Source organism: Mastigoproctus giganteus, chromosome 13 (genome assembly GCF_048544385.1).
Source record: "Mastigoproctus giganteus isolate SK-2022 chromosome 13, ASM4854438v1, whole genome shotgun sequence".
Classification (NCBI taxonomy): Eukaryota; Metazoa; Arthropoda; class Arachnida; order Uropygi; family Thelyphonidae; genus Mastigoproctus; species Mastigoproctus giganteus.
In genome coordinates this window covers 134,949,062-134,968,621 of record NC_143587.1, presented here as the reverse complement: position 1 = coordinate 134,968,621, position 19,560 = coordinate 134,949,062, and the positions used below count along the sequence as shown (strand labels likewise).

The window sequence follows — 19,560 nt, the reverse complement described above, 5'->3', positions numbered from 1 at the left end:
TTGAGATGTTGAATCATTATATTGTAGATTCCATCAGGGCCAGGAGAGCTACTTTTTGAGGTATATATAGATTCTTTCAGTTCAGATATTGTGAGTGGTTGGTTATAGGTAAAAGGACATGTAGTTTTGAAGTTTAGTTTCCTTTTCTCAGCTTCAGCTTTAATTTTTGAAAAGATGATTGATATGCAGTTGAGGCAGACAATTCACAGAACACCGTTCCTAGGGCACTGGCAATTTCATCAGCAGATGAGATCTCCTTCCTACTAATAATAGGAGAAGGCAACTTATGATATTTACCATTTAGTTTCTTTATTTTTTCCCAGATTATTCAGGTATTAGTATCTTTGTTGATTGAGGAGGCAAATTTTATCCATGAATCTTTTTTTGCCTTCCGACGGATATAACGAGCTTTGGCTCTCAGTCTCTTGAAGTTAATAAGGTTGGCAGTGGTGGGATGTTTGTGGAAGGTGTTCCATGCTGTGTTTTTTCTCTCTTCGCTTTGCTACAATCACCATTCCATCAGTGATTGGTATGCCGATGGTTTCTTATTTGAGACTATGAGATGGTGGCCTTTGCAGCTGTTAGTATCTGTATTGTGATATGATCGGTGACAGTCAATAGCAGAAGACTATGATATCATCATCAAAAGATACATGACTGGTAAATTTCGTCCAGTTTGCTTTGGTAAATTTCCATTTTGTTTTTGTTTCAGTTTGTTTGGAATACGTGGTTTGAATACTACAGATCAGCAAATAGTGGTCACTATTCAGAGGTTGTCATGTACTGCCCACTCTATAGTTGAGAAGAGGATCGGAGAGCAAATTGAGAGACCTATTGCACTGGTTGACCCAGTAGGAAAATGGATGTATGTCGGTAAGCCAGTATTCAATAGCATCATTCTCTCGGTCAAGTAACATTTCAATGAGTTCACCACGCCTGTCTGAGACCAGAGATCCCCATAATGGATGATGCCCATTAAAATCTCCTAGTAAACAAATAGGAGTTGGTAATTGAGAAATTAGATTTAACAGTTGCTGAATTGTACATGATTGATTCGGCAGAAGATAAATTGAGGCCAGTGTCAGTGTGATACCGATTACTATACAGGTAGCAACAGCTTCTAATGGTGTTTTCAATGGAATGTGCATGGAGGGGACTCGTGATTCCACTAGTATAGCTAATCCTCCATGGGGGCTGTTAGTTTCAGATCAATCTTTTCTGAAGATAGTATAGTTTTTTGACTGAAACGGATATTTTTGTTGTTAGATTTGTTTCTTGCAAGCATATGGCAGCAGGATTGTAACGGTGAATTAGTTCACAGATATCATCAATATTGCTGCGAAAACCTCTGCAATCCCATTGTACGATTTGTTCCATTATTTGGTTTTGTGAGTGGAAGAGGAGTCTGTGAGTGGCTTATTTATATCTGTCGGGTTTTGATTTTTCTTTTCTTGAAAAATTTGGGCATCTTGAGTCATTGCCTTCTTCCATATCATCATCTGCATATATTTCAAGCAGACCTTCTGAGTTGGTGGTATCATCTGTGTCCATGCTTGAGGGGCGAGATTGCTTCACCTCAACTGGATCTAATTTTTGCAAATTTTCCACTGCTTGACAATGGGGAAGTCTCTGGGATGGAACTGTCAGTGGCATATTACTGCATTGATCGACTGCCTTTGTTGGGCCGAGGACTGATCGAGCCCAGTCTGAGATCGATGTACGTGGAGGGATGGACACTTCTGTCTGACATGCTACTGACTGGTGACTATAAGTAGCAGAGGCATAAGTGCATTTTGAATTACTTAATCTTACTTGTTTTCTTGCCTCTTGGTAGGAAACTTTATTTTCAACTTTATACTTTTGTATTTTTTTCCCCAACTTCCAGAGGTCGCAGTCTTTGGAGTATGCCGGATGGCTGCCCTTGCAATTTGGACACTGTGGGGTTGGTGCCTTACATTCTGCTTGTGTGAGAGTTTTACACCCACAGTTTGCACATGTTGCGTCTCCACGGCATGCTGTCTGGGAATGGCTGAATTTCTGGCATTTGAAACATCTTAGGGGGTTCGGAATATATGGCCGAATGTGACAGTTTAAATATCCTGCCTTGACTGAAGCTGGTAGGTTTGGAGAACTAAAAGTTAAAATTATACTCCGGGTAGGAACTATACTGCCATCTTTTCGGATCATGATTATCTTTGCCTGAGTGACTTTTTGTTCTTTAAGTTCCTGGGATATTTCATCTTCAGGAATGTTCAATAGATCCCATTCAGTGATCATTCCCTTTGAAGAATTGAGGGTGGTATGTGGTGTGATTTGAACTGGGATTCCACTCAAGGATGTCAGACGTAATAATAGTTCAGAGGGTCAAGAATTGGTGGTCACTTAATAAATATCCAGATTGGAGATGTTTCACCATTTTTGGTGAACCTGCAGCATCTCTGAATGATAAAGGGTGAGAGCTTGCCCACAGGTTGTTATAGAGAACGTATTATCAGGAATGCTGGTAATTCCTGTCTGCCAACTTTCTTCATTCTCTTTTATTTATTTTTTATTTTTTTTTGGTAGTTGTTGGCGCATCGGCTTCTGTGGCCATAGTGCACCTCCCAAGGTTTTTGCAGTACTTTGTTCCAAGCCCGAGGCGGGATTCGAACCCGCGACCTTTGGGTTGCCAGGCAGGCAGGCACTTTACCCACCTGGCTAGCCCGTCGGAAATTCTCTTTGAGATAGAGAAGTCATGGACAGTGTCGTGTGTGTGGCATTTGGTTGAGAGCTCTTCGGCTCTAAGCGTGGAAAATCACTTGTTTCCATCTCTGCTCCTTTTAGCCCCGGGGATTGGCTTATCCCCCAGGTTACCGGCCCCGCCACGTGGAGGCAGGAGCGGTGCCACCAGTGACCAAGCGGTTGTTGAAGTAAGTAAAGGGTTAATAATAAATATATAGAATAAAAAAGAAAGGTAGATTTCCTCTCCAGGTTCTTACTTTTGTCCTTTAAAGTACAGAATCACTTCAAGTAAACAAAAGAACAGGTGATGCTAGAAAAGAAATAAAACTATAACACTTTGGGAGAGCACTATATATTCGTAGGAAGAAAATCACTTTTTACTATCGCTTGGCACTCAGGGCCGTTGTTCTCAACAACTGATGTGCTCAGCTTTTTTTATAGTCTGTACTTCCATAATCATGCTTTTGTCTAGTGTGTTATAGATTATGCAGACATTGTTTTTAAATGTGGCAAGATATTCACACAAATTCAATTAATTAAAGAAAATTTTAAATCATACCTTGACCAGCAGTGCTCATAATATCCATTTCATCTTCTTTTTCAAGTCCATCTTCCTCTGTGGAGGGTAGAACAGCATCTTTAGCTTCAACAACAGGAGGCTGTTCAATTTGACTAGAATTTTCTGACTCAGTTGGTTTGATACAGGTCTCACTTTCCACATCTAACATTGCACTATTTACGGATGTAACTGACATACCAAACCTCAATTCTACATCTTCATGTGCTTTGAGCAGCCGAGTTTTAAGAATAGCACAAAGCTGTTGACACACATTTCGTGGTTCAATATTACCAGCTGAAAGGGTTCCTGTGGGAGATGTCACAGTATTTGATGTTTTAAAGTTCACTTCATGTCCATTTGTTAAACTATTATTTTGCATTTCGTTAGATGTATCAGAGAAAGCACCTAAATTACAATCTCCTAATTTGTTCTGATCTAATACATTTACAGTTACATCATTAACAACTATATCATCAATTATGATGGGATTCTTGAAATCTTCAGAAAATGGCTTTTCATTAGTATCAATATCTGCATTCATTTCACCAACTCCAGCAGAAAAAAGGCGAGAAATCTGATCGGCCATGTGTTGCACACTGTTCACTCGTCCTCGCTGCCGTAATCTCTCTACTAATGATTGCAGATGTCGTTCATGAAAGTAAGCAGTACCAAGCAACTGATCCAGAACTCTAAAAATTATTAAAAAATAGATTTGATGCAATTAACATTAATAAATTATTGTTATAAATCACTAACTACCATTTGTAGCCATACAAATAAAAATTTATTAAATAATATGACTAAAAATATCAGTACTAAACTGAGCATTTTATTAATGGATTAATTTACTTTTCTCGTAGTTATATTATACACCAAAATTAAATTATCCTAATTTAGTGCACTATTTAGACTAAATTAGGATAATTCATTACCAAAAGGTGTATTAGGATAATTCAGGCTAAGGAATAAAATGTAGGCAAAAATTTGGTTATGTTAATAATCATAATTTTTTTTATCATTACTTGAAAAATGTGTAATATGCACCTCACCTCTGTAGGGTTTAGAATCAATTTATTATTAAGAGTCTGATAATTATACATTTCAGGGATGATCTCCCCTCCAGTGATTATAATCTTGCAGTTACAGTCACAAAATTTTTTTAATTTCAGTAAAATAAAAAATGATGCAACAAAAACTATTATTTTTATGTTGTATCAACTACAGTATTATGATTTTAATGTGTCAGTTTATGAGGTGTGCTGGTTCATTTGGTCTTTATGTATTAAAAGGCCTCTTTCTCTTTGTGGTTTTTATCAATTAGCCATTATCAGGGTGCAGAGTTTTTCCTGTGTGGGTTATTCCAGTTTTTTCAGTCTGCACAACTTACAAGCTGGTACATATGCACACTGTATTATGCATGTAAAAGTGTTCATGGGTCAGTTTCTAAGTTGGGCAGAATGAAAAACCTGGAATAATTCACAGTGAAAAACACTAACTACCATCTCGGAATATCTAATTATAGGGGTCTTGTCAGAAAAAAGATTTCAAACCAAACTTCCTAAAGGGAATGACAAGTGGCGAGGCTACCATACTGTCATGGAGTCCTGATAATAATGTAAAGCTAGTTAATTTTACAATGCACGCTTTTACAATAATATAATTGTAAAAGTCCAAAATATGTTAATACTATATTATAAATGCTTGGTATTGTTATTTCTGGTGCAAGGGCTACTAGGGCCATATTGCACCTATCAACGGTACGGAGGTCAGACATGGCGATTATAGAATCATATCAGAGGCGATCATACAGCTGTATCCCTTTTAGGAAGCAGAAAAATTCTGAAAGATTTGCATCGTTGCCTATAATATCATGAAGTGTGTTAAAGGTTCTTGAAGATTTCGTAGAATACTGAATGAGGCTTTTCGGGCATTAGTGTATAGCATACAATCAATGAGAATGTGTTTTATTGTGAGAAGAGAGTTGAAGTGTGTACAGAGAAGAGAGAGAGTTGCGGTGCTTACACTTCGGAGGGTCATCTCCTGTGAGTAGATAAATATGAGTGAGGTGACAGTGACCAGTTCGCACTCTGGATAGGAGGAATTCTTACTTTCTGTTTACATGGAAACCGGAAGCCCATAACTATGGTTCAGATTTCATTTGAAGGAGCTTGTTCTGCAATTGAGCTTGCCATAGAAGTGTCCACTGTTCCTTACATACATGTCTTATATAGTATCTGTAGTCAATATGTGGAACGTAGTAATGTGTCTATGCTATGTTGCATGATTGTTTTGCTGCATAATCTGCTTTTCCATTCCGTGATATTCCAGTGTGGCCAGGGATCCAATAAAAGATGACTACTTGCTGGTGTTCATGGATATGCATCAGCTGAGTTTTTATTGTTGTTATTACAGGATGCGTTGGCGAGAAAGAATTATGTTGTTTGTTGTTGTTTTGGTTTTTTTAGGAGCATTAGCAACTAAGGCCATATTGCTCCGGGATATGCGATGGTCATTCCCTGAACTTTCCGCATTCGGTGGTGACGGGCTTGAACCCTGGTCTAATCAAGAAGCGTGTGCTACGCACTGCTGCTCCTTCCCACCTGGCTACGGAGGCGCCTAAGAATTTTGTAAGGCTAAAAGTGCACTCTGTGAGTTTGTATATATTACACTTTTTTTGGATGGACAGATGGAGAATATTTTCTAAGGCAAGCTTGATGGCACATAATGCTGTAAATAACCTGTGTAGTGAATGTAACGCTTCTACACAGAAGCAAACCCACAAAAGCTGGGAACGAGACTATAAGGGTGAAGACGTGGATTACTGGAGCTGCTGGAAAACGGAAACATTTTCCTTGAATTTTCTTCTTTTTCTTCTTCTTATTATTATTTTTTGATTAGTTAACGTATTAATTTGTGTTTTACAAATACATTAAATAGGCTTAGTAGCGTTCGTTAGTGTATTTTTAAAATTTAGCTAGTGATTTGTAAGTTATAACTCACTACTCATACTGCTATCATATTGGTGTTTTGGAGGGAATATCATAGCTTACCAGTAGCCCAGAAGAACAGTAGGATTTTTAATTGTAATAAATAAGTATTTTGAAGGATTTAAATATATTTTGGACTTATATCTTTTGTATTTAGCTAAGGATATAACTAATTTAACATTGTGATCGTTACGGTATAGGGTATATTTATGTATATATATATATATATATATATATATATTTTTTTTTTTTTTTTTAATGAAAACCCCAAACATGAGAGGTATTAGAAGAGTACAAAACTTGCTTCTTCCCCTAATGGTAGCTGAGCATTCTGTTCTCTTGCCAAAGCTATTGGCCACAACTTTTGCCCATCTCTGTCCCACCTCTGACCAAACCAGATGGTTCTGTTTTCACGTCAGCCAAGGATAAAGATGACCTGCTAGCATCCCACTTTTCTTCCAATTCATATATTAATGATCTTTGTAAACCACATCCGACAATTCCCAACAACACGCTCCATTAAATGCCTCCTGTGGTCTTCCGTCAAAAGAATGTCAAAAGGATTTTGACGAATCTTGATGCAAAGAAAGCTCCAGGTCCCGATGGGATTTCTCCCCTTGTTCTCAAAACCTGTACTCCTGTTCTTTGCTGCCTTTTTTTCACTTTCTTATTCTAAAGGTGTTTTTCCTTCTTCTTCGAAATTTGCTGATACCCAGCCAGTTCCTAAAAATGGTGACAAATCTCTCCCATCCAATTATCATCCCATTGCAATTACTTCTACTGTTTCTAAAGCAATGGAGAAATCAATTAACCACCAACTCTTAAACTACTTAGAAACCTTCCGTCTGATCAATGATCACCAGTATAGATTCTGTCAGTGTCGATCCACTGGTGATATTCTGGCTTATGTTACCCATTTATGGCCTAATTCAATGGAAACGTTGGGTGAAACACAAGCAGTTGCTCTTGACATTTCAAAGGCTTTTGATCGTGTTTGGCCTAAAGGTCTTCTAAACAAGCTTCCATCTTATGGTTTTGACAACTGTTTTTTGTAATTGGTTATCCAGTTTTCTCTCTGATCGCTCACTGAGGGTGATGCTAGATGGCTCTCTTCTAACTTCTCCACTAATGCCAGTGTCCCCCAATGTTCAGTTCTTTCCCCCACTCTTTTCCTCTTGTATATTAATGACCTTCTTCCATTGACTGAAAATCCTATCCATATCCATAGTTTTGCCGATCATAGCATGCTGCATTCCACTTTCCATTTTGAGAAATCTTATCCTGCTCAATTAGCTTCAACTTCTCGAAAATCTGCTACCAATTCCTTAAATGCTGATTTCCAGGTAATTCTCCAGTGAGGCAAAGACAACTTAGTTGATTTCAATCCTTCTAAAACTCAGTCTTGTCTTATATCTCGGAAAAAGGATTCTTCTGTTCCTATGCTTATCTTTGGTGACACTCCAATTTCTAGGCAAAATGATATATCTCTTTTAGGGATTACCCTGACTTCTAATCTCTCTTGGCACAAGCACAGTACAAATATTGCTTTCTCTGCATCTAAAAAACTTGGTTTTCTCTTTCGCTTTTGATGTTACTTTTCTTCCAAACAGCTGTTCACTCTTAACAAATCTCAAATCCGCCCTACCATGGAATATTGTTCGTACATCTGGGGTGGTGCCCCAAAAACCTCTCTCAGGCTTCTTGATTCAATTCAGAAGAGGGCAGTCAGATTAATTAATGATTCATAACTAACAGTCTCTCCACTCGCTGTCTCATAGACGTATTGTTTCTGCTGCATGCCTCTTCTACAGTTATTTCCACGGGCACTGTTCTTCTGAATTGGCTTCTATAATTCCCACTCTCTCTTTCAAAACAGTCTGAACATGTGCCTGCTACCAGCCAACACCCATTTACTGTACAACTTCAAACTCACAGAACCAACTTTTCATCTTCCTCATTTATTCATTCAACTGCCGTTTTCTGGAACAACCTTCCTTCATACTATGTATAAGTATAGAGCGAAAGCGTCAATAATACATAGCCAAATCTGAATTAACAGAATGTTAGCAAAACGGCATCGTTTTAAGTTATATCTCATATTGTGAATACCTTCACAACGAGTTGCCACATGATATTGCACTACTTAGAATAAGTAATGCCTCACCTGAGGAGAAGACTAATGTTACTTATTCTCAGATGGATATCACCACCCAGACGGCACCGTTTCAGGGCTATTTTGTATATGTGTGGGATAATAACTCAACTATCTACTTGTCTCTGTTAGACTTAGAAAAGCAAAAAAGTAGAGGGAAAGTAATAGTAGGAGTGGAAGAGGAAAAGAAATGGTGTAGAAGAATGAAAGGGACAGTAACTCCTTCAACTCACACCATTCAAAAACTCAAACTCCTCGAATAGGCAACACTTCCCCAGTGGGGAAGGCTGTTGTTACCTATTCTTGGAAACTCCAGACATCATCAAGCTCCTACTGGTGCCATTTCAGGGCTATTTTGTATTTGTGTGGGATAATAGCTCGACTATCCAGTTGTCCCTATTAGACTTAGTAAAGCAAAAAGGTAGAGGAAAAGTAATAGTAGGAGTGGAAGAGGAAAAGAAACGGTGTAGAAAAATGAAAGGGACAGTAACTCCTTCAACTCACACCACTCAAAAACTCATAAACTCCTCGAATAGGCAACGCTTCCCCAGTGGAGAAGGCTGTTGTTACCTATTCTTGGAAACTCCGGACATCATCAAGCTCCCACTGGTGCCATTTCAGGGCTATTTTGTATTTGTGTGGGATAATAGCTCGACTATCCAGTTGTCCCTATTAGACTTAGAAAAGCAAAAAGGTAGAGGAAAAGTAATAGTAGGAGTGGAAGAGGAAAAGAAACGGTGTAGAAGAATGAAAGGGACAGTAACTCCTTCAACTCACACCACTCAAAAACTCATAAACTCCTCGAATAGGCAACGCTTCCCCAGTGGAGAAGGCTGTTGTTACCTATTCTTGGAAACTCCGGACATCATCAGGCTCCCCCTGGTGCCGTTTAAGGGCTATTTGGCCCTTCTTCGGTGGGTGGGTAGGTACCCAAGTGATGATGGCAAAACAGTTATGAAGTATAACTCCGCAATATGAGAGATGCCTGATGGTGTATGATGTGGAGAAGGCTGTTGTTACCTATTCTTGGAAACTCCGGACATCATCAGGCTCCCCCTGGTGCCGTTTAAGGGCTATTTGGCCCTTCTTCGGTGGGTTGGTAGGTACCCAAGTGATGCAATGATGGCAAAACAGTTATGAAGTCTAACTCCGCAATATGAGAGATGCCTGATGGTGTATGATGTGTTTAGACTATAAAGCTTTTAGGGCTGAAGCCTCAAGCTATGGAAAGACTATGTATAAGTATAGTGCGAAAGCATCAATAATAAATAGCCAAATCTGAATTAACAGAATGTTAGCAAAATGGTATCGTTTTAGTTATATCTCATATTGTGAATACCTTCACAACGAGTTGGCATGATATTGTACTACTTCGAATAAGTACCGCTTCACCTGAAAAGAAGACTAATGTTACTTATTTTCAGATGGATACCACCACCCGGATGGCACCATTTCAGGGCTATCTGGCCCTTCTTTGGTGGGTGAAACGGTGCCATTTCGGGGCACGATAGTTGATTTCCATAGCTTGAGGTTTCAGCCCTAAACGCTTTATACCTTCCTTCATATGTATTTCCTGAAAATTACAGTCTACAGAAGTTCAAGTCCAATGTCAACAAATATCTTCTTTCGTCCTCTCAACCTCCAACCCAAGCACGGTACTAAGTACTATAGGTTCTAATACTTCTCGTGTTTGGGGTTTACGTAAAATAAAAAAAAAGATTGTCAGGGAGACCCCGTAGATCTGAGGCCGACCCCCCTTGCCAAAAAGAAAAACTGAAATCAAGCTGGTCAAAGGTCTGACCGGAAGCCAGAGGATACAAAGCCAAGAGAATCTCCTGAACCCCCACCCTCCCAGAAGGGGAGCCAATGGACCAGGCTCGTGTCCTCCGAACATCCCTGGAAGTCCTGTTCAGAGAGAACAGCAATTGAGTGTCAGCGGGCCTCAGAGGCCAAATAGTTACTTTATGGACCAAACCAGAGTCCATTCTGTACAAAACACATCTGGAATCTGAGCCACAGTCAAACTAGAGGTCTACACCGAACGGGGAGGAAAAAACATGCAACAGCGTGCTCCTTCCTAAGCAGATGCGCTGAAGATCCCACCAGCAAGGGAAACCCAACAGCTGAAAAGAACATTACTCCCAACACCAAACATAGTGATCCTCAGGCCAAAGAATGCAGAGGAAATCTCCACAAGCGATGAACTAAAAAACAAAATAATCAACATTTTGCTTGAATACCTCAAGCAAACTAGGGTTAAGGGAATATGCAAGACAAGAAACGTCTGGGTAGTGATAGAAACTGAGACCAAGCAGGATAAGCAAGAGATCCTTGAAAACCCCAAGATGCCTGGGGCTGACGGCCCAATGGCCCAAGAAAAAGGGACCATCTATAATCATCTATGATGTGAGCCCAGAAGTTATGGCCACCCAGCTAGCAGAGGAACTTTACTGCACAAATCTGCAGCAAAAAATACTACTTAAATAACTGCATGAAGTAGTAACGCCAAAATATCATTTAAAAGAGAGAGAATGCACAAACAGAAGTTGGATCGTGGAACTTGCTACAGAGGCATGGCAAGCACTAAAGGATCAGACCAGGATCTTCACTGAATGGGGAAGCTACCGCTTCCATGAGCGGGTGGTTGTGCCGAAATGCTTCAGATGCTGCAGGTTAGGCCATACCACTCACACCTGTGCACAGAAAACTCCAACATGCGGCCATTGTTCAGAAAAAGGACACGAATTCAATGCCTGCCCACACGAAAACAGGGAAGCCACATGTGTAAACTGCAATATGAGTAATATACTGGACGCAATCTATTGGGAACCAGTAACGCCAATCCAACAAGAGCCACAAGAAATATGCGAGAATAATGCCATATACTTCAACCCCCATTCACCCTGGAAGAGCTCAGCAAAGCTGCCACCCGGATTCGGAACAGAAAATTCCCAAAGACGGACATGATAGAACCAGAAACGCTAAAGAGAACAGTAGAATACGCACCACAGCTACTACTCAACCTCTACAACCGATGCCTAGAGACAGGAAAATTCCCAAACGCATGGAAAACGGCCAACTTAAAACTCATCATTAAAAACCCAACAAAAAAGACCCAACCTTACAGACCCATCATGCTGCTCCCAGTGGCTAGTAAAAAAAAAGTAAAGTAAAGTGCAGCCATTATCAACCCACTGCAGGATGGAAGCCTCCTCAACAATTCATGTTGAGGGAAATGGATCATAATCTGCCATGCTGGTCCAGTGCGGGTTGGCAGATCGACCGTATTCAGCAGTCAGGGGCTTGAACCCCGGTCTACTCAAAGAGCGTGTACTACTGCACTCCCGCTTCTGCCCACTCGGCTACGGAGGCCGTTAAACTATTTGAAAGATTGCTGCACAGAAAGTTGCTTAACCACTATGAGGCTGCTGGCCTAGTGGCTGCGAATCAGTACAGGTTTAAGCCTGGAACTTCAATGGTTGACGCACTGGGTAATCTACTCAGAACAGCACAGGATTGCAGCAAGAAGTACCTGCTAGTCATCTTCATTGACTTCGCCAGGGCGTTCAACTCACTTTGGTGGCCACACATCCTGGCCAGGCTGAGGGAGGCCGCAGTCCCAACCAACCTCTACAAAGTTATGGAAAGTTATTTATCACGTAGAATTGTTGAAATTAAAATCCAGCATCAAAAAATTTCAAGGTTCATACACAGGGGCTGTCGCAGGGGTTTGTGCTTGCACCGCTCTTGTGGAATATGGTCCTCGACGAGTTCCTGGGGATGGACTTGGGACCAGTCAGGGCCCAGGCCTTTGTGGATGACCTTATCATGACCATAGAGGCCAACTCCAGGGCTGACTTGGAGACCCAGGCAAACAGGGCACTACAGCAACTTCAACAGTGGGCTAGAAGAAACCAGCTAAACATATCATCTACAAAGACAGCCTCAACTTGCAGCGATCACCGCAAATCAAAATAGACGGCATTACCATCAAGCTACTGAACAAGTTGAAATACTTAGGCATCATCTTTGACAACAACCTCTCATTCCAAGAACATCTAAAATATGTAAGAAAAAAATCAGAGGTTACTCCGCATTGGTGGCTAGAGTCACAGAAAAAATTGGCGTCTAAAGAAACTTCCCTAACCCTTTACTATAAGACGACATTTTTATTGGCAATCATGTATGCATCCGCAATATGGTTCCTGAAAACGACGTTGGCAGTAAAAAAAAGAATCCTGGACACGATACAACTGACAATTTTGTTCACAACAACGTATACCTGTAGCACAGTTAGCACTCCTGTGCTCCAGGTAGTCGCTGGGGCATTCCCCCTGGATCTGGAGGTCATCAGAACCGGGCTACTACACCTGCTATCTAAAGGTGTGGCCGCTACACATCTCGACTATACAAGTGATGCAACAAGTAGCCATAAAACCAAGAAAGCACAACTGCAGACCCACCTCTTGCAATTATGGCAGAGGAGATTGATTGAAACCACAAAAGGGGAAATCAACCATAAATAAACCTGACCTGGAGAAAATCTATCCCAAACAGCCAGCCTGATTCTTCCAGGGATGGCACATGACAACTTTATTAACTGGTCACGGACCATACAATGAGAAAATATTTAGTTTTGGCCTTACAAAGGACCCCCAACTGCACATGCGGGGAGGTCGAAAGTTGGAATCACCTAGTTGTCCACATTATTAGGACCTCAGAGGTATCCTCATCACGAGGATTTTTTTTTTTTTTGGTAGTTATTGGCGCATCAGCTTCTGTGGCCATAGTGCAGCTCCCAAGGTTTTTTGCAGTACTTTGATCCAAGCCCGAGGCGGGATTCGAACCCGCGACCTTTGGGTTGCCAGGCAGGCGCTTTACCCACCCGGCTAGCCCGGTCGGCCAATCACGAGGATTAGATACCTTCCAAAAGGAATAGAACACCACTTCTTGGACACGAAAGAGGAGTACAGAGTGCATTCCCAGTTTACACAGGACCTCTTTGCCAGAAGAAAGACACTCAATGCCATTTACTGGGATTGATTTTGAATCACAAAATGGAGAAATCCAGGAATACACGGACGGGGCTTGCCCCATGAATGTCAAGCTATGCTGTGAATCCCGGAGAAGACAGCGCAACCCAGTTGCCTGATGCCACATGATGATCTGAAGAGGGCAAGCCCTAGCCCCCTTCACACAAACCCTTATCCTTGGCAAGGGAGGAGGGATGGTCTCTTCCATCTCCTCCTCCTCCTCTCCTCTCACATTTTCCTTCCCGGTCGGACATGGGCATGCCCCCACTGAAAATCAGGCCCATCTCCTCTATTGACTCCATCTCTGTCATTCTCTCACCCCAGTCTTCAGTCTCCCCCCCCACTATCTGTATGTAAGCGCATCCCCTACACATCAAAATTTTAACATTTCCAAATTACTGCTCACCCAAAATTCAGACTATCCAAGGCCTAGTGATACCCCCTCATGTGTCCTATTGTTCTCAAATGTATACATGTATGCATATACATGGATTCATTTTATTTATTTATTTTTTTTATTATTTTTTATTTTTAGGTCCTACCCACTGAAATCTCAGTAAACTAGGTGGCAGGACCTGCCAGAGTAAATATTTTAGACTACTGGGTGCCTGATCTGCCTCCACGAGGTGAGGTGTGGGCAACGTTGGGCCCCAGTGGCCAAATGACCAGAGAAACAATGGTGCACGACACTGTACTTTACATTACATTACCCATATACTTTTAAATCTCTGGCCTTCCCAGTGAACTGGTACACCCACAATAAAAGCAATGCAGAGATGGGGGGAACCCCTGGTGCCGTTTAACCCTAAACAAACTTTACTTCTTATCTCTCATGCAGAGATTTGGGAAACCCCTGATGCTGTCAGACAACTAAAACTTTACTTCTTATCTCTTCCATAGAAACATCACAGTGAGAGCTCCTTTCTGCCAGATCACGCACCAAGTACATACAGGCTCCCCGCAGGGCTCCACACAGGGCACATTACTCTGGAACGTGGTCCTTGTTGACTTCTTCCACAAGGATCTCGGTAATGCAACCTCCCAGGCATATGCTGTGATCTGATCTTAATGCTGGCTGCGGACTCCTGGGCGCAGCTGGAGTCATCGGGAAACCAGGCCCTCGCATCCCTACAGAAGTGGGCCGCCCAAAACAACCTTCAAATATCACCCACAAAAACCTGCTCTATGATGCTGAACGGACATCGCCATCCGAACTGGCCAGCTCAAATCAAGATCCAGAAATCACTGTCAAGTTTGTCACACAACTTAAATACCTGGGACTGTTCCTCGATGGGAAACTTACAAGCCACATCTCACCTACATCCAGCAAAAAATAAAAAGCTCCTCAGCAATGGCTGCCAGTCACTCAGAGGGACAGGGGAGACTCAAACGGAGAACCCTCAGCCTCTTCTACAAAACAGTATTCCTACCCGCTATAACCTATGCTGCCCCTGTGTGGTATAGAAAGGCCAACATGGCAGCCAATCAATACAATGCTCAATCTTACTAACCATCACCCAGGCATGCCGCACCATCAGCGCTCACATCCTCCAGGCTCTGGTGGGTGCCCTCTCCCTGGATTTGGAGGTTGTGTAGTGTGGCATGCTCTACAACCTGACAAGAGGAAGATCGACCACCTTTATTGATCACACCACCGATCCGAAAAACCACTACTCTGTAGAAAAACGACAGCTCTCCCGGCAACAACACTGGAATGATACAACCAAAGGTGCAATCACAAAGAAATTCATACCAGAGCTTCATAGAACACACCTGGAATTTCCATCCTGTTTTTCTCCAGGCCTTCTAACTACATATTTGTTGACCGGTCATGGTGCCATCAAAGGGAAACTAATTACCCTGGGCTTAACTGACAACCCATTATGCTTCTGTGGCCTCCAGGAATCACATAATGTACTGCTTGCTATACGAAGACCATTGCTGCATACTGATCACAACCATCCACATCAACCCAAAAGACCAGGAGAGCTATCTTATGGAATCAAGAGAAACCTACAATGTGTTCTCAAGGTTTGCCCAAGACCTCTATGAGGGGCGAAGAACAATACCATCACCATAATACTGACTCTCCCAATGGGAAATGTCGCCATGCAAATGCCAAAGGAACTGACCACTTAGCACATGTGGAAATAAATCCCAAATAGAAACTTGTTCCAATAAAGATCTAAACCGGAAGAGAGACACTGAATGTCGTGGAAGTTATCAGTGTAGCTTCCCACTGTGTGGGATTAGTCAAGTACCACTGAACTCTCATGACCACGAATCAAAACATTGGACGGAACTCTTCCCATGAAAAAATTGGACACCTGGAAACCACGACTGGGATGCAGTCCCAGATATGACAACCTACTGGACAGACAACTAGCAGTTACTGCCTAAATGCTGTACTGGTGGTCTGAACCGGTTCCCTTGCCCGGCCACTATTTTTCTCTTCCCCCAGCGGGGGAGGAGGAAGCAGTCCTCCATCTCCTCTCCTCCCAGCCACCCCAAAATTTCCCTCCTGGTGGGGTATGGGCATGCCCCATTGATACCTGGAGTCGTCTTGCCTACTGACTCCATATTTCTGCCTGTCTCCCACCAGCATTCAGTCTCCCCACCCACTCTATCTGTAAGCAAGCGAATGCCCCACACTCTCCAAATCTAACTACATCTAAATTACTTTCGCCCACCAAATTTTCAGCCTTTTAATCCTAGCGCTATTCCCACTACACAAAAATGTTATTATTATTATTTTTTCTTAGGTCCTCATCACTGAAATCTCAGGAAATTAGGTGGCAGGACCTGCCAGAGTACATTACGAACTACTGGGTACCTTTTCTGCTTCCACGGGGCGAAGTTTGGGCAACGTTGGGCCTCAGCAGAGGTCTGGCGGCTAAATGGCCAGAGGAATAATGGTACACAACACACACACTACAATATCCACACACATTTAAATCTGTGGCTTTTACAGCATACTATACCACATAACAATGTAAACTAAGTGGAGATGGGGAAAACCCCCTGATGCCGTTTGACCCTACACACACTTTACACTTTACTTCTTACATGGCCCAGATCTTCTAGAGCCAGAAATTATAAAAAAGGTAATACTGACTCTCCCAATGGGAAATGTCACCATGCAAATGCCAAAAGAACTGACCAGTTAGCACATGTGGAAATCCTGGAGGTGCTCCTCAGATTATATAACACATGAACAGGAACTTACCCAGTTCCTGTTCATGTGTTATATGAACAGGAACTTACCCAGCTGACTGGAAACGTGCAACTATGAAGCTCATACCCAAGAATCCTTCAAAGCTTCCAGAACAGTCGGGCTCTCATTGGCCAATTTCCCTGCTCCCAGTGGCAAATAAGCTACTTGAAAGGCTGATATGTAAATAATTCACCACTACGAAACAGCTGGACTAATCATGCCAATGCAATATGGATTCAAGCAAGGAACTTCTACCATCTACATCTTGAGTAGCGTTTTGAGGGGGGCCGCAGGGTGTGACACACAAAAAAAAAACAAAAAACCTTACCATCTCAGACAATTTTGCTGGGGCATTTGATACCATTTGGTGACCGAGCATCCTAGCTAGAGTGAGAAGGGCAAACACACCTATGAATTTGTACAAAGTTATGGAATCCTACATAACCAACAGAGAAATCCAGGTGATAGCACCATATAATAAGTTGACAAGATCACTCTACAGGGGTTTTCCCCATGGTTCAGTTATGGGGCACTGCTATGGAATATGATCCAAGACATTTCCTGGCACTGGATCTGGTGGAAGTAAATTTGCAGGCCCTTGCAGATGATTTAAACATGACAGTAGCTGTTGAAAGCTGGGCACAAATGAAGTCCAGCAAACAAAGCACTTAATCTCCTTCAAGGCTGGACCACGGTCCACTTCTTAAAAATATCATCTACAAAAACAAAATCTATACTGTTGAAAGGCAGTCTGAACTTAAGATCACCACAAATTAAAATCCATAGCCATACAATCAAACTAAAGCATCTAAGGAAAATTCTAGACACAAACCTGTCCTTCCACTCAAATACTTGATGCCAGATTAATAGCCAGAATGACAAGAAAGGAACTGGGGGCTCAAAAAATGCATGCTAACACTGTACTATATATAAAGGCTTGTTCATCCCTGCGATTACATACGCTTCCCCGGTGTGGTTCCACAGGACAACAACCGTGGTTAACAAAAAGATTTTGGACACCATAAAATGCTCAATTCTCCTGGTCATCACTCGTGAATGCCGTACCGTTAGTACGCATGCCCCCAAATCCTGGCAGGGGTCCTGCCCTGGGACCCACAAGTTATACGCTGTGGAATGACATACTACCTAATCAAAGGATTATCCTACACTCTGGAGGAATACACCATCAACCTAGCAGGGAATAGAAGAGAAAAAAGGACCAGACTTGAGAATCATGTGCAGCAGGCATGGCAGGAAAGGTGGTCTGCTTCAACAAAAGGGGATATTATCAGGAAGCTCCTGCCTACAGTCGGACGCGTGTATCCCAGAGCCCCTTCTTGGTTCCACCCAGGTTTATTTACAATGTTTCTCCCGACAGGCCATGGTGCCTTCAACGCCAAGTTAACCTATTTTCGAATAACGGATGATTTTGATTTTTTTTTTTTTTTGATTTTGGTAGTTGTTGGCGCATCGGCTTCTGTGGCCATATTGCACCTCCCAAGGTTTTTGCAGTACTTTGATCCAAGCCCAAGGCGGGAATCGAACCTGCGACCTTTGGGTTGCCGGGCAGGTACTTTACCCACTCGGCTAGCCCGGTCGGCCGAATAACGGAAGACCCCCCCTGCACATGGGGGAGAGACAGAAATATGGTCCCACATTATGTACAGCTACGACCATTATGAGGATTTCTGCTGTCAACTTATGACAGAACTCACATATTTACCAGCGGGACAGGAGCATCACCTTCTAACTCGAGGGAGGAGTTCCTGGCCTTCACCAAGTTTACCAAGAGGTGTTTTTTTAGGCGGAGAACACATTGCTATTTATTATGACTAAAGCCAGTAACTAAATGAAACAACTCAACCTGACTGGACAGAAACATTCAAACAGAAAGATTGAGTTAACTACACTAAGGACTTTCTGCAACAGGACCAGAGAGAATTGATGCAATCCACTGCTCACCTGTCTCAAGATCCCTCTGCGGCAGAAGACACCAGTGATTACCAAGTCAGACTTGATCTACACATCTACTGAACCTGACACCAGCGGCTGTGACCTCTGAGATGAACACAGCGGATATGACTATTGCTGCAGTTGCTGCCAAGGCCATTTGCCTCTTCATACCAGTGCACTCTTTCATGGTACTTTATGGGGGGGAGAAGTATGCTGTCTCCTCCCCACCCCATTTTCTTCCCTCTGGTGGGGCATGGGCATGACTCACTGACCATCTGGGGTCGCCTTCTCTATTGACCCTGCCTGCCTTACCACCCCAGTCTTCAGTCTCCCCACCCTCTCTCTAACTTTGCGACCGCATTAAATGAAACCAAAACTTTCCAAACCCACACTCAAAAACTTAATTCAACCATGCAACAACCCTATTACCATTCAGCTTACCCCTTTCAGTGAAAATTATAGTAACTTTTTTTTTTTTTAGGTCCTAGCCAATGAAATCTCAGGAAATTAGGTGGGGGACCTGCCAGAGTAAATATAACTATACTGGGTGTACTTCACCTTCCTCTACGGGGCATGGTGTGGGCAATGGTGGGTCCCATTAGGAGTCCAACAGCTGAAAGACCAGATGAACAATGGTACAAAACATTACATATCATAATATCTATATACTTTTAAATCTCTGGCCTTTACAGTGTACTGTATCACACAACAGTGTATACTATGCACTGATAGAAGAGAAGAAAGGACCAGACTTGAGAATCATGTGCAGCAGGCATGGCAGGAAAGGTGGTCTGCTTCAACAAAAGGGGATATTAACAGGAATATGCGCTGATGGGGAAGAACCCCTAGTACTGTTTAACCTGAAAACACTTTAATTCTTATGAAAAACTAGGGTTCAACATGTCATTTAAGATGCATTTCTTGCACTCACACATGGATTT

General features: G+C 42.2%; 1 protein-coding gene across 2 annotated transcripts in view; it reads right to left on the bottom strand.

Moving 5' to 3' along the window:
* The window catches only part of LOC150076458 ((E3-independent) E2 ubiquitin-conjugating enzyme UBE2O), a 758,089-nt gene that overhangs the window by 264,759 nt on the left and 473,770 nt on the right, over window positions 1-19,560 (bottom strand). For both annotated transcript variants that reach the window (XM_090387793.1, XM_090387794.1), the window contains exon 15: window positions 3,281-3,969. In XM_090387793.1, the coding sequence (XP_090243919.1) occupies window positions 3,281-3,969 (689 nt within the window). The remainder of the gene's footprint in view (window positions 1-3,280; window positions 3,970-19,560) is intronic.